We start from the raw sequence: 14,525 nt of genomic DNA, 5'->3' as shown, positions 1-14,525 counted from the left end.
AAAAAAAAAAAAAAAAGAAATAATTTCAAGTTAACTCTAAATTTGAGATACTTGACAGGCAAATCATTTTGAATGAACTGAAAATAAAACCTTCATGACTTGTTTGGCCAGTAAATTAAAATTTGAACAGCTGTCAGAATCATCAAAATATACAGCTTGTTGGCTGCAGCTGTGCCAAGAGCAGGTCATGCTAAGAACCTTTCCATACAAAATTCTTTTCCCACCCACATCCCCAGAGTAATTATTCAAAATCAGACAGCTGTCCATAATTCAGACTGGGCAAGGGGAAGAAGTACTATTTTTTTAAAAAGGCAGATTGTTAGGCTTCAATCACTCAAACCTCTTCTAGATAAACTTGCTGACCTGGATGTGACATCTTGGCTTCTGCAGAGCCTGTGAAGTCTGATCCCAGGGTCCAGAATGCTCTTCTTCTTTCATGGGTTTGTAATTGTATTTAGCAACTACTGCAATCATACAGGTGGCCAAAGAAAGCTCGGCATGGGATGGTGCAGCCAGTCATGAAGCTGGAAACTCCTGATGATAGTGTCATGATGCTTTCCACCCCAGTTCCCTCAGCCACTATTACCACCTGCAGCTCACTGACTCGTCCTGTGGGTCTGCTCTTGTAGCTGGTTTTTCAGATTCTTGCAACAGCTCCTTCTGCCTGGCTTTGGGATGTCATTTGCCCTGAGAATATCAGAGAATGTGCTGATCTTCTGCTGTGTGCAGAGAGACTCGGATGGGGCTTTTTCATCTGTGAAGTGGGAGGTAATGTGGGCCTGTAGTGCTTTCTGTTTCCCTTGCTGTGTGTTATGCTTGATGAGAAGGAGTGGATCACTGTGGGTGATGCTGACAGCAGTACAAAGCTATCCGGGCTCCACCAGGTGTCAGTGTGCACCTCTCTACTGTGATACTTTGCGTTTTCACTCTTAGCAGCCCTTCCAAGTTAAAGGAATGCAGTAGAATTAAGGAACATAGAACTGAGCAATAGTGGAGGCTTATACAAGTGGTCTTGGCTGGTGTAAATAAGCATTATTTCATGAACTTCTATGGAAGCAGATGCAGGCTTATCTACTGAGGAGTCTGGTTGCATGTTTTGCTGTAATACTTGCAGCTTTGAATAATTCCCTGTCAGTAGGAAGAGCATGGAGCTGGGTGAGCTGTTCTCAAGGTTTTCTTTATTTCTGAACATATGCAATAAACGATTTTAGGTAACGTTGGTGTTGGAAACAAAGCTTTCACAACTACTGGTATTGCCTGTGCTGGGCTATTGCTGACTATACAAAATGTCAAGATTAAACAGTGCCTACGTTTGTTTTTTCTATTAAAAGTCAATTGTAATCCTTTAGCAAATAGAGAAGCATAAATGCACAATCTTAAAACTGTTCCTTCCCAGCATACTGTACTAATGAAGCTAGTAATCTCTGATGAAAGCTTCTGAACTATAAAAGCAGAATTGTAGTTGTATTTACTGATACAGTATAATTCTTAGGCTTCCACAAAAACCAGTCTCACAGTTTTGGCACTTCTCTCTCTATATTTATTTCAATACGTAGCTGAGAACTGCTTTTGTTATATTCAGTTTTAGGCACAGATGTCACCCTTTTCTGGCCTTGTGAGTGCTCTGACATACTGAGTTTCTAGCTGTCTTGGGTACTCACAGATCACGGCTTCCCAACCCTTGATATACTTATCTTCACAGCCGTGTTTGGAAGGAGGAAAACAGGACTGTGGAGTTCATTCGGGGCTGTGGAAGCAGCAGTTAGAGATTTATCCAGATTGGTTTGGTTTGTTTCAATCTACTGTCTTTGCTAGATAGAAGTAACACACGCTGCAGTGTGATTTTCAGTTAACAAGAGCCATAAACAAGGCTTTACAAGAATGCTTTTTACTACATATGAGGCCTCCATGCATTAGTCATCAAAACAAACAGAATTTGACTTATTTTTTTCAAAACAAGGTCTTAGTAACTGGGATAGACTGACAATGAAATTCAGAAACAGATGCACCAAAATGCTAGGAATTACAACTCCTTTGCAAAATGGATGCTCATGAGGAATGTCCATGAAGGGTTCCTCAGCTGAAATGTGTCAGTTTTTATACTTAATCACATGCTGGTTTGTTAAATTACCCTTTCTTACTTTACTGCACTGATCCTTCTTTTCTCATCAAAATTGTGGTCTAATGCTGTGTGAAGAGGTAGATGATTAATCTCTCTAGCCCTTTATGATTACATGGTACTGAGGAGATGTTGGGAACATCTGGAAACATCTGAACACCATGTTAGGACAAAAAGTGCAAAGACTTGTTAGGAATTCAGATGTTAGACAGATATTAGAGCATATTTTACTTTGAAATATATCTTTCTCCAGTGGGATTCTTGTTGTATGGCCCTGCATTCGTGGTGCTTTGAACGTTCAGGTATTGTCACTGGCTGTGTATAGACAAGGATGTCCCTGCTGCCTGGAGCACGACTGTTCCACTGCACCAGAGCTGTACAGTTAGCTGAGAAGGCACAGTGTCCTCTGGGCTGTGGTAAGCTACTGCAGGAAGGCTCTAACCCAAGCAGAAAATTCCCAACCTGTGGGTTATTATGGAATAGCCACCAATGAAGTGCTCATTCACAGTTGTGCAAAATCAGGATTCAGGGATTGATGATTTGTACAGCCATTCCCAATTTGTGGCAGCCTGACAGAGAGGAAAACTTACATCTATCTAAGAATGATGTTGCTTTGCCACTACCTGTAGGAAAACTGATACACTGAGGCACACTTTAAACAGCCTAGGGGTGAAGCACTGTTGTACTTCCAGCTCAAACTAGTGATGGTCCAGTAGCAGTGTCCCCTTGGCAGCTGTGCCTTCATTAGCCTGTTGCAGCAGCAGCTTGCTGTGAGAGCGCACAGTTGTGTGGCAGAGTTATCCATACCCCCAGTAAAGATGTGCAGTTGATGCAGCCTTTCAGGCAGAGAGCAGGGATGCAGAGCAGAGCATGGACAGAGTTGCCCATTGTGGCACCAGCATGAGCCTGTGGCAGTTCCAGGCCAGAATCCAGGATTTGGTTCCACTCCCAGAAAGGTCAACGAAACCCATTTGAAGGAGAATGGTTTCATCCCGTTCTGCATGCTGAGTGACTCACCAATTTAGTACTAATAGCGTGGGCTGCTTCAGGTACAAGCTAATGGAGTGCAACGCTACAGAGTTTCTGTGCAGGTGATCAGTGGAGCACAGGAGTGTGGGATGCTGTCTGTCGTAAGTGGGAAGGATCTCATGTGGTTTCAGAGACCTTTGGGAAATTCTTAAATATTTATCTATTTAATCAATTCTTTTCTTTGGTGTCATTCTCAACATCAACTAATCACCACCCCACGCTGAAATAAAAGCCCTATCTAAAACAGTGGTAACTGAAGTCTGGTGAGCCTGCAAAAGGACTTTTGGTGCCGAGTATCTTTTATGAGGAAAGTGTGAAAATGGTGCTGAAAAATGATTTAAGCTAGAAGGAAAACATAGGTGTCACTGTGTGTTGAGGGCGTTAAACATTGCTGTGTGGGATTCTGACTCTGTGCAGCACTTCTTTTCCATGTCCCTTTACTTAAAATAGAATCGTAGAATTGCTCAGGTTGGAAAAGACCTTAAAGATCATCAAGTCCAACTGCAACCCAACCATACTACCCTAACTCTAACAGCCCTCCACTAAATCACGTCCCTGAGCAAATAGTTTTCCTTAAATCACAAACATCTCCTTTTCTTCCACAGAAGAGCAGAGCAAATACTGAAATAATCTCCAGAGATGTTCTGCAGATATTTTTGCTTCTTCAGTCTGTGTCTTTTCCTTCAAACACAAAGGCAAGTGGAGCGTTTGTTTTGCTTTACAGGTCATCTGAATTATAATTAACGTAAGTAATGTGGATCAAAAGGAAATTATGCCTCCAGTTTTACACCTCACTCATAGAAAGTTGGGTGCATTAAGGGGTCAGGCAGGGGGAACAACTTGCACAGGTTCCCAAAATATAATGTACATTGATAGTACAAGCTCTTTTTCTCTGTTCAAGAGCAGGAAATTGTGGTGGTTTTGCTGGAAATTGTCTATCACACTGTCTTCTTCCACCCCATTTCTTCCAGCTGAGTTACTGCCATTCCTGACTGCAGTCAAGTTCTAAAGGCTCTAATATAGCTAATGCTGCACAGTAACTGCTCAGTTTTGCTGTAAGCTTCTTTTTGATCTAAAATCTGCAGCAAGCCTCCAAGGACTGTTAAGTCAGCTTTAAAGCACAGGCCAGCAGTCCTGAGTCTCTGGAGAGAGGCAGCACCTCCTTCAGCCCTTCACAGAGCAGTATCAAACTCATAATGGCTCACTCATATTTTCATCAAGTGAGCACATGCCTGCACAAGCACATTGCACCATGGCACCTTTTTTTATGTCCCCCAAACTCTGTAGCTTTCTATTTACAGGATGGCACAGCTCTGGGAACCTCACAGTGCCAGGTATCTGATGAATCTTCAGTACAGAAAATGTTAATTTCGATATATAGTGGTAATTTGGAGTGGTAGTCCTGCTCACAGTGCTGCCTTGCTGTCTGTGAAGAGCTCGCTGTTTTACCTCTCCCCTTCTTGGCATTTTTAGAGGCTTCACTCTGGCTGCTGGGATGCTGCCTGACAGTAACAAATAAGGATGAGAGCTTGCTTATGGGAATGATGTTTAAGAAGGAGGAGCTGTTGGGCAGTAAGATTTGTCTTGGGTTATTGTATGTAGGAGGGAAAAGGTTCCTTATATACATTTTATGAGGAGGAACTAGAAGGGGAGATTACAGGTTATTACTAAACTTTGTGATATATTGACCTTGCTTGACTTGTCTGGGACATTTTAAGAATGTCCTTAAGCCATTGTCTGCAAACCTGAGATTATTTGTTCAGATTATTTGCTGTATTCCCACCTCTCTAAGGTATTAATTATTCAGCCAAGGTAAGCAGTGTCAGTAAGTGCTCATTATTTCAATGATGTACTTATTTAAATAAATATTTTACGTAATTTGCTTCTTTGAGCACAGGCTGGGGATGCAGCTGCACACCTGATGTGCCCAGCATGCCTGGCCACATACTTAGCAGTACATTATTTGTGTCCCTAGGAAATGCTCACTGGGACGTGTGTCCAGTTTGGGTGGCAGTGATACAGCATCCCTCCCTGGATTTGAGAACCTCACAATGGGATACAACAAATACCTCAGGCCCTACTTTGGTGGTACGTTGGCTTTGTGCATCTCACTATTCAAAGAACAGTCTGTAATGCTTGTGTAGAGTGGTGAGCATGCTTTAAGCTTTCAATAGCATGCCCCAGCTTAACAGGTTGAGTTCTTTTAAAATTAGCTAGTAGCCAAGGCTGCTCTCTTTCCTATGCATCCAGTGTTACCTTGAATGTGTTGTGCACACATGCATACGTGGGGCAGGAGAATGTGTCCATCTATGAAGGTGAGGGAATTTATAAACTTCAACATCTCTGTGAAAGATCTGACAATAATTAAATTCTGCTGTAATCATGTATGTTTTTGTTTAGAGCCTTACCCGTGTGATTTTCTGCTTTACTTTTGTTTGTCAGTTTACTCAGAGAGTGGACATAGAAGAATTCTCCTTTCCAGAAATATTGGCATCTGGCACATGCATTCCTCTCACTCTGAGACAAAAACTAAATCTCCTTTAAACCCCTTGTGAAGCTCCAGAGAGACAGCATCTGAGGGGCAGTCAGTTATTTAGGAACTCACCTGAGGCTACTGTCAGCTGTCAGGTCTCCCACCTCCTAGGTGAATGAACGTTGCAACCACATGGAGGGAAAGGGTTTCAGGATGACATTCAGCACCTGAAAAATATTGATGAAAGCTTACAAAAATACTGTGAAAATTTTGATAAACTTTGCTTGTCTTCCAGTACTCATTACCACAACAAAGCCTACTAGAAAATTATCAGCTTTCTCCAGGAGTTGCACATTCTTCCATTGCAGCTCCTGCAGACTGACTTTCTGCTCTTTGCAGCTTTGAGTTTCTTCCTTTTTCTGACCATGGTGATACATTTCTAGGACAACACGGTATTTAGCAGCTTATTATGCCCAAAATGTGCCATGCAGGAATAGAACAGCTCTGCTAGAGCCTGTCACATAAGCAAACTGAAGCTTCCAAATTGCATGACAGACACACTATACCAGACTGTACCAGCTAGAGCCATGAGATACAAATGGTCAGGCACAGGTTTGACCTCCTCCGGAGTTTTAGTGGGTTTCAGGTGCTTAATAACGAAGGAAGGATGTAAATGACAGCTATATTAAAATATATATAGACATATTTTATGCAAACGATACACCTTTTGGATTTGGAACATTTCAGAACCAAACAAAAGAACTATAACAGCAACAACACAAAACCCTCTAACACAGAAGGAAATTCAGAAAGTGTCCTATAGACTTTCCTACGTGTGATTTAGAGATGAGGGAAAGGAGTTAGAGCAAGTCCCACGAAGAAAGGCGTTGCTGCGTTAGCACAGGGGCCGAAGGCAGTGCTGGAATGCACCAAGCCATGCTGAGAGCAGGACATCCATCCGTGTGCATCAGCTGCCCTCTGGTGGTGGATTTCAAGAGTTGATGATAGAAAGTAGACAACCAGGATTCAGGACTACCTGTGACACTGTGTCTGCTGGTCCTTTGGGTTCCTGCAGTTTCAGAGAGCACAGTGTGCTGGGGTAGCTGGGAGCAGTGCCTGTGCTGGGCAGCGGTCTTACTGCACCTTACATTCTCCTAAGTTTCTGTTTCCTTCCACAGGAGAACCTGTTCAAATTGCAATGAGCCTGGACGTTGCAAGTATTTCTAGTATATCTGAGAGTGACATGGTAAGTGAATTATTTTGCATAAGAGAGAATAGAATCTGCCTGAGAGAATTCTCATATGTTACCTTGTGGTCAGCACTGAAACTCTTCTATTGAAGCTGCTTTGCTTTTAGTGTGACTACTTCTCGGGGTGTGAGGAGAACTGGGCTCTCCTACAGCTGCAGGTTATGTAGATGCCATAGAAATACGGGCTTGTTAGTGAAGAGATGGCCCTGCTGGTTTAAAAAAAAAAAAGTCTAAAAGCAAAAAAACATCTTAGAATGTATGTGGGAAACATAATAAAACTGATGACCTGTTGGTTCTACTGCATGCATGTGGAGCTAAGCTTTGACGGGTTAAACAAATGCATTGTGCCTTGTCACACGTGGCATATCCCTACAGTTTATGGCATGCAGGTGTTCTGGGCGTGCATCCTCTGGTTCTTCTTCTTGCCAGGATTACACAGCCACCATCTACCTGCGGCAGCGCTGGACAGATCCACGCTTAGTCTTTCACGGCAACAAGAGCTTCACGCTGGATGCTCGTCTGGTGGAATTGCTTTGGGTACCAGACACGTACATCGTGGAGTCAAAAAGGTCCTTCCTGCACGATGTCACTGTGGGGAACCGCCTCATCAGATTGTTTTCTAATGGCACTATCTTGTATGCTTTAAGGTAAACCAACCTTTGGCTTTCCCCGATGACAGTGGTTTAGAACAGATTTCCAGAATTATGCAGAGATTACAGAGCATCGGGGAACGTGAACAGGAGATCCTGGTGGAGTAACTTCCTGCCCATACCTGTGAGAAAGGCACTGGGGTGATACACCCCTAATAGTGATGGACTCCCTGCCCTCTTGCCGTTGGGCAGATGGAGGGGACCAAATTCTTTACTCAGAGTGGTGAGGTGCTGGAACATACAGTCCAGAGAGGCTGTGGATGCCCTGTGCCTGGAGGTGTTCAAGGCCAGGCTGGATGGGGCCCTGGGCAGCCTGGTATACCCACGGCAGGAGGGTTAGAACTTAAATGGTCTTTAAGGTCCACTCCAATGTAAGCCATTCTATGATGAAATTATTTGCTTATCCGATGCCACTTAGCTGTGATTTCTTCTCTTTAGCAAGAAGTGTTTGTGTAGGTGTACTGTAGAAATGTACGTTGTAACTGTGTGAGGTCTTAGTGTTATCTCTTCCCAGTTCAACATAACTGTCAGTGACTTCAGCTTATAGCAGCTTTACTTGCAGTGAATTCATTTACCCTCTGCACTGAAGCAAGCCAGGGTGTACATGCAGTTAGTTACCGTGTCTCAGGTGGCAAGGGGTAACTTCTTTGTAAGTGCTAATAGTAGCAATGGAAGCATGTGGGTCTACCTTACATCTCCTACCACAGCAGGGCAAAATTCCTGCTTTGGTTACATCTTCATCAGTATGGCTGCAGATAGTGTATCTTAAGGAGGGTTCTTTCTGATTGTAGCAGCTATTCATTTTATAGGTCAAAATGATCTAAATGACAAAACAGAATCCTTGTAGTGGTCTTCTCTGCTAGGTAGTAATAGTAGAGGTCAAAGGTAGAAACATGGCATTATATGTTTTTATTGTGATTTTTGGAGTTCTTTCTGCTCCTACAGAATTACTACTACTGTTGCTTGTAACATGGACCTGTCAAAGTATCCCATGGATACACAGACATGCAGACTGCAGCTAGAGAGCTGTAAGTATAACAAAACCTGGCCGGGTGTTTGTTTGTTCGTACTGAATATGCATCTTAAATATTTGCATTTGCAGTGACCTCCTGAAGTAGCAAATATTAATGTCCGAAAGAAAACAACTTTCTTTCATTATTCTTCAAATGTTTGTGCTGTAATCTACAGATTAGAGGATTGTTTGCCACTGTACAATTAAAACAAAAGTGGTAACAAATCATATCTTTATCAAGGAGTAAATTGTTCAGTTTATATAGAAAGAATTTAATAGTAGTTGCTGGTTTTCCAAATGTGGTCCCTTTTTGCACAACTTCCCATATTTCTTCTGAAACCTGCTGTACCTCCCAAACCTGCCCAGCCTTCTCTGTGAGGGTCACCTGTTACAGTAATAGAGATGGTGAGAGCCTTATTAACAGGAGGAGTCTCGGCCTTGCAGATCTCAAGAAAAGGAATCATCAGTGAGTTCTGCTCTTAAATGTAAAGCTGTGGCAGAATTGGCTAAGAATTCTAACAACAGGTAAATGCTCAAAGAAAACCTGGGATACTACAGGGCTTTTCCCAGGAGCTCAACAAGAGCAGTACTGCTGTTATGGATCTGTGAAGCTCTGCAATAAGCAACTTCCTCCTACTTTGTGTCACAAAAGGAAATGCTTGAAATCTCAATGCTGAAAAGAACAGATTAAACTTCTGGGGCTGCAGCATGAAGCACCTAAGGAAGCACATATTACTTTCACATTAAAATCATATTAGTTCACCGTGGTTAACTTTATTACAAAGAATAGCTCCTGAAATAATAATGGTTGCCCTCTTCTGCTAAAGAATCGCTTGTTTGGGTCTGCTTTAAAAGCGATTGGGTCCTACATCATGCTCAGTTGCTGTATAACTCCAATGAAATTACATGCATATTGCCCACTGGAGGTTTCACTAGGATAAGTGCCCAGAAATAATGCTGTTTAAACATTTGCCAGATGAATTAACAACAATTTATCATTTATTATAAAATTTTTCTTAGTAATCACAATTTATAAAACTGTTTAGAAATTTTGAACAGTCACGTGCTATGATTCTACCTAGGGATTCATACCCTGGACACCTACTTTACGAGTTCATCATACTCAAGCTCTGGTAACTTGTATCTAATTAAAAAAAAGACCAAACACCACAATTAGGTAAAAGTAGAACTGCAACTGCATCTTATTCCTTCTACGAGGATGTTATCATTATACTGATAACGAGGTTGTTATCAGTATAAAGGCATCCCTTCTCATTTTCCTGTAGAAGGGCACTTAATAAAAGAATCAAGTCAGTGAGATGGATAGGCTTTTTTCCTAAATTAAGTGTAAAATGTTGAAGTGAATGACTAGCTGAGGCCTGAGTACAAGCTTTATCCCTCAGACTGAAGTATGGGATGAAGTAACCTGACATTATGTTATGCCATTGCTTTCGTTCCTGGAGGCAATTTTGCAGCCAGCACAAGTATGTATGTAGAACGTGAACTGTTAATCTCATCTATCCCGGTGTTTTGGAGCAGGAATTCAGTGTTACCTAAGCACTGAATACATTTACTTGTAAAGAGACCTAGGCAACATGTAGTCAGAAGGGCCTGGTTTGTAACTGCATGCGAGTCTGAGCTCCACACTCTCAAGTAAGAACACCTTTTCTGATATTTTGAAGCAGTCGAATAGATGGGCCAGAGCAGAGTGCTTCTTCAACCTGGTAGGGGGCTCAGTGAGATCTGTACTCTATTTTAGTTGTTTGTTGTTTTTTTTTTAACTATTGCAATCCTCTGCTCACCTTACATGACCAAACAGATTATGCTCAAGGCTTGAGATCACTGCAGTAGTTTTATCCTGCTCTGTGCAATCGATCTGGGGATGCCACAAATGTTAAATTATCTTTAGCAATGTTAAAATAATTTAAAATACACAATGAAGATGCTTGAAACGGGTTCTCCGCAATCTTTCATGTTGTGCATCGCTCATCACTCACAATTATATGTGTTCCTAAGTCAAATCAAAACCAGCAGACTGAAAACACACAAGCAGAAGAGCCAGCTTCCACCAGTAGCTGATGCAGCGAGAGGGTCTTTGTGCAGCCTACTGTGTGTAGGTGACATTTCTGCTTCCACCCAATGGGGAAGGCAGAGCAACAGCTGGGCATTTATTGGGTGGCCGCAGTAATACGAGTCTTTGTTCTCTGTAGGGGGATATGATGAAAATGATGTCATCTTCACGTGGCTGAGAGGAAATGACTCTGTGCATGGCATAGAAAAGTTGCGGCTCTCTCAGTACACAGTGGAACGTTACTACACCCTCATCTCAAAGTCACAGCAGGAAACGGGTAAAGCAGTGAAGGAGAAAAGCAAGAAAAACCCTAAATGTCTCCCCTCTCACCTCCTCTCTCTTCTCCAGACTACTGCAGTTTTACTAAGAAGCCTCAAACAAAGCCTCAAGCAAAACTTAATTGTACAAAGAGATGGGAAGAAAGTGAAATCCAGTTCATTGCAATCAGGATACTCTGTGGGATGGAAAGATGAATCTTTTAATATCCTACATTCACTTAATCAGTTTTCTTTAAATTCTAGGTGTTTTCCTCCACAGACGCCTGAATTAAACCTTCAAAATAGACTTTCTTTCTAACTGACAATTACATTATTCTGATGGATTTAGATCCTTCTGTGCAGCAGAACTCAGCATAAATACTCTCTTGTTCACTCAGATGTTAGGGAAGGGGGCAAGTTTTCCTAAAAATGGCCAGGTTCTATGAATGATGGGTTTTTCTGTTTACTGTAGCGTACACAGCCAAAGAACAACATGCTTTTTGTTTCCACACTTCAAAGGGAACTATTGTTTAAATAGCAGAAATATCTCCTGAAAATACTTACAGTCCAGCTCCTAAATCCTTATGTCTGTATAAAGACAAACTGATTTTTAAAAAAATAGACTGAAATTTTTTTGAGTCCAAAAGACACAGTTACCAAAGATCACAAATTGCTAATGAATAAAGGGGATGTAAATCCCTGTGATGATAAGATAATGGGATGCTTTGGGACATGAACTAAAGCATGCTGAAATCAAAAGAAGATCTTTTGTTTAATTTCTCGGCCATCAGATAAGAATGAATTTGGCAGTGGCCCTTCAAAGTAGTTCTTGGGAAAAAATATGCTGTGCTGAGAAAAGAGAATAGAAAAGAGCACTGGCCTTTCTCCACTTTGAGTTATGACACTGCATTAAAATATTCCCACTGCGGATTAAGTTTAGGAGCCCCACTGCAAACCACACGTTGTGTTTACATGTCCTTTTGTCTAGGATATGTTAGATAAGAAACATCTCTGAGGCAAGGAGTCAAGGTTCTGTAAGTAATGCATCTCCCATGATCTCAGTGAGGCTCCACTGAATGGTACTGGGGTCCCCCCATTTCAGGCTGAGGGTCCTTGGAAATCTCCTCACGATCACTGTTTCTCCCTTATGTGAACAGGCAGTTACCCACGACTGATACTGCAGTTTGAGCTGAGAAGAAATGTCCTTTATTTCATTTTGGAGACCTATGTGCCATCTACTCTGCTTGTTATGTTGTCCTGGGTTTCTTTTTGGATCACGCTGGATTCAGTGCCTGCGAGAACCTGCATTGGTGAGTACCTGAGAAAGGGAGATTTCAGCAGGCAAGGAGTGCCTCTGATGGCTGGATAGATGGATAGATTTTCTTGAGACTCTGCTTCAGCAGTCTGCTCACTTTCTGCCTTTACTGACTCCTGGTAGGTTTACAGCAAAGGACAGAGCACACGTTCTTCCTAATGAGCCTTGGTGGAGGGAAGTTTTTGTATTCTTTTTTCATTATTATTAATTGAAAGAATGGAAAGTAAAAGTGAAGTACCTGTCAGAGGCAAGTTGTCAAAAGCAGGGAGAATGTCTGTGAAGCTAGTAGCTAGTGCTACTACACTGCAGTTCAGCTGATGGATGATTTGGATCTGCTAAGAGAAGATGTGTTAGTTTTGTATAGCAACAGAGTGACACTGCTCCCACTACTGGTACACGGATAGAGGATAGGCCAAGCCTTTTCCTAAGTGTCTGTATGAGAAGGTCTTTTCTGTTTTTCAAGGAGTAACAACTGTGCTTTCCATGACAACTCTGATGATTGGCTCGCGAAGTTCGCTTTCAAAAACCAACTGTTTTATTAAGGCCATTGATGTTTACCTCGGCATCTGCTTCACCTTCATCTTTGGTGCCCTCGTGGAATATGCAGTGGCTCACTACAGCTCATCACAAAAACGTACAGCTAAAACACCTCAAGAGGTAAAGTCTGATCTACCGTAACAAAAATCGTTATCTCAGATGAACAATAATTAGTCTTTTATTAACTGCATGAAACTGTTCTTCCTGCTATGGGTACAGCTCACAGCTGCTTCTCCTAATTGTCACTAAATGTAATTTTTTATGTGCAACAAATGTAACAGCAGTGATTATGAACATACCTAGGCCTAGAGTGAATTGCTCAAAGCAGTCTGCTTTAGTGGAAGAAATTAAATATTCACATATGACAATAGTGGTCATCAAGGATACAAATCCTGACAGAAATGAAAGAGCTACTCCACGTCCCTGGTGACTTCTCCAGCTATTTATTGTGTAGAAGTGAAGAGAGACAGATTGCCATGTCCGGCCCATAAGGCCTTGAAGAAGATGGATGTTGGGTTGCTCAGCTATGTCAAGAATTACATTTCTTTAAAGAACTAAAACCATCTAGAAATAAAGGAGTGGAAGAACGTACATCTCTGGGACTCCCAGCACTTCTGAAATTAGCTTTGAATATTGGGGTTTTTGATGAACACATATGAAACTGTGAATTTGCATCTTTATCCCTATGGTCTCCTTATTGATCAATACTTTTCCTCTGTAGAAGCCAAACCTTACAACTGTGGTATAACTGGTATGTATACTCTTGTTTCTTAGGGGCCTGCAAATGAACTTACTAAAGAAAAGGAAGAAATCAACATCACTGGCATCCTCAGCAACTCCATCACCAGCTATAAACAGCAAATTAGTTTTACAGGCATTGAGATTTCCAGTGATAATATTAACTGCAGTGACTTGACTATGAAAACTCATGAGAAAATCAAATGCTTCTTGAGAAACAAAATTTACAGTATTATCGGTTATTTCACAATTCAGAACCCCAGTAATGTAGACCACTACTCCAAATTGCTTTTTCCATTGTTTTTTATGCTGGTCAATGTGTTTTATTGGGCTTATTATTTATATTTTTAGCAGGAATGGGTTTTTGTGTTCTCCCACTTCAGTGGGAAAGGAATCCTGCCAATGGCCATCCAGCTATCTAACCTCAGTGAATCCAGTATAGACAAAATGCTTTTCCTGAGGCCTGGAGTGAGTGGGGTATGTGAGATGCAAAGCCTTCATGCTTCAGCATTAGTAACAGTGACTCTGGACACTTGCTTGTCCAGCTGAGTGGCTTTGCTGGGCTTTTGGCTGGTATGGGCTCTTCATTCCAACATCCAGCCTCTCTGGCCAGGGATGGATATGTAGGACTGCATGTGGCAGTCCACAGATTACCAGAGGTAGCAAAATAATCCTGATAACCTGAAGTGGATTGGAACCTTCTAGTTTAGGTCTCTAGTGAGGATGGACAATTATAGCTGTTCTTCTGTGTTTGCCAGAAATAACAGTAATGGAGGGACTGTGACTGCCATCTCAATAGCTCCTCTGTTCAAATAAGTGAACCCAAAGGCAGCAGTGTGCTGTGCGCAGAGGAATGGCTCCCGTGCATGGCACTTCCCTGTCCCAGGGGTGATGCAGCACCAGAGCAGTGATTTCAGTGATGCTATGCCTTGCTGTTCTTAATACCTGGCAGACTCGGTGAGGTAATCCTCATTTGCTGAAGTTACCCATCCCTGAGACAGATTGATGGGCTCTTCATTTGTAAAGGTGTTTTGTCATTGTTGTTTTTTGTTTTTTGCTTTTTTTTTCCCCAGGC

General features: G+C 41.9%; 1 protein-coding gene and 1 long non-coding RNA gene across 2 annotated transcripts in view; one reads left to right on the top strand and one right to left on the bottom strand.

Annotated features, from left to right (window-relative positions):
• The first annotated feature begins 14 nt into the window (after window positions 1-14).
• GABRP (gamma-aminobutyric acid type A receptor pi subunit) lies at window positions 15-14,519 on the top strand. Its single transcript, XM_031555667.1, has 9 exons — window positions 15-3,843; window positions 5,124-5,236; window positions 6,800-6,867; window positions 7,300-7,517; window positions 8,466-8,548; window positions 10,743-10,880; window positions 12,018-12,170; window positions 12,639-12,832; window positions 13,487-14,519. The coding sequence occupies exons 1-9, from the start codon at window positions 3,788-3,790 to the stop codon at window positions 13,799-13,801; spliced, it is 1,338 nt and encodes a 445-aa protein (XP_031411527.1). The 5' UTR covers window positions 15-3,787; the 3' UTR covers window positions 13,802-14,519.
• LOC109370047 overlaps window positions 5,253-14,525 on the bottom strand; it is a 48,519-nt gene continuing 39,246 nt past the window's right edge. Inside the window, exon 4 of the long non-coding RNA XR_004161394.1 lies at window positions 5,253-5,848. This is a non-coding gene — a long non-coding RNA (uncharacterized LOC109370047). The remainder of the gene's footprint in view (window positions 5,849-14,525) is intronic.

The sequence above is a fragment of the Meleagris gallopavo genome, chromosome 15, assembly GCF_000146605.3.
Source record: "Meleagris gallopavo isolate NT-WF06-2002-E0010 breed Aviagen turkey brand Nicholas breeding stock chromosome 15, Turkey_5.1, whole genome shotgun sequence".
Lineage (NCBI taxonomy): Eukaryota > Metazoa > Chordata > Aves > Galliformes > Phasianidae > Meleagris > Meleagris gallopavo.
This window is presented reverse-complemented; position numbering and strand designations above follow the sequence as displayed.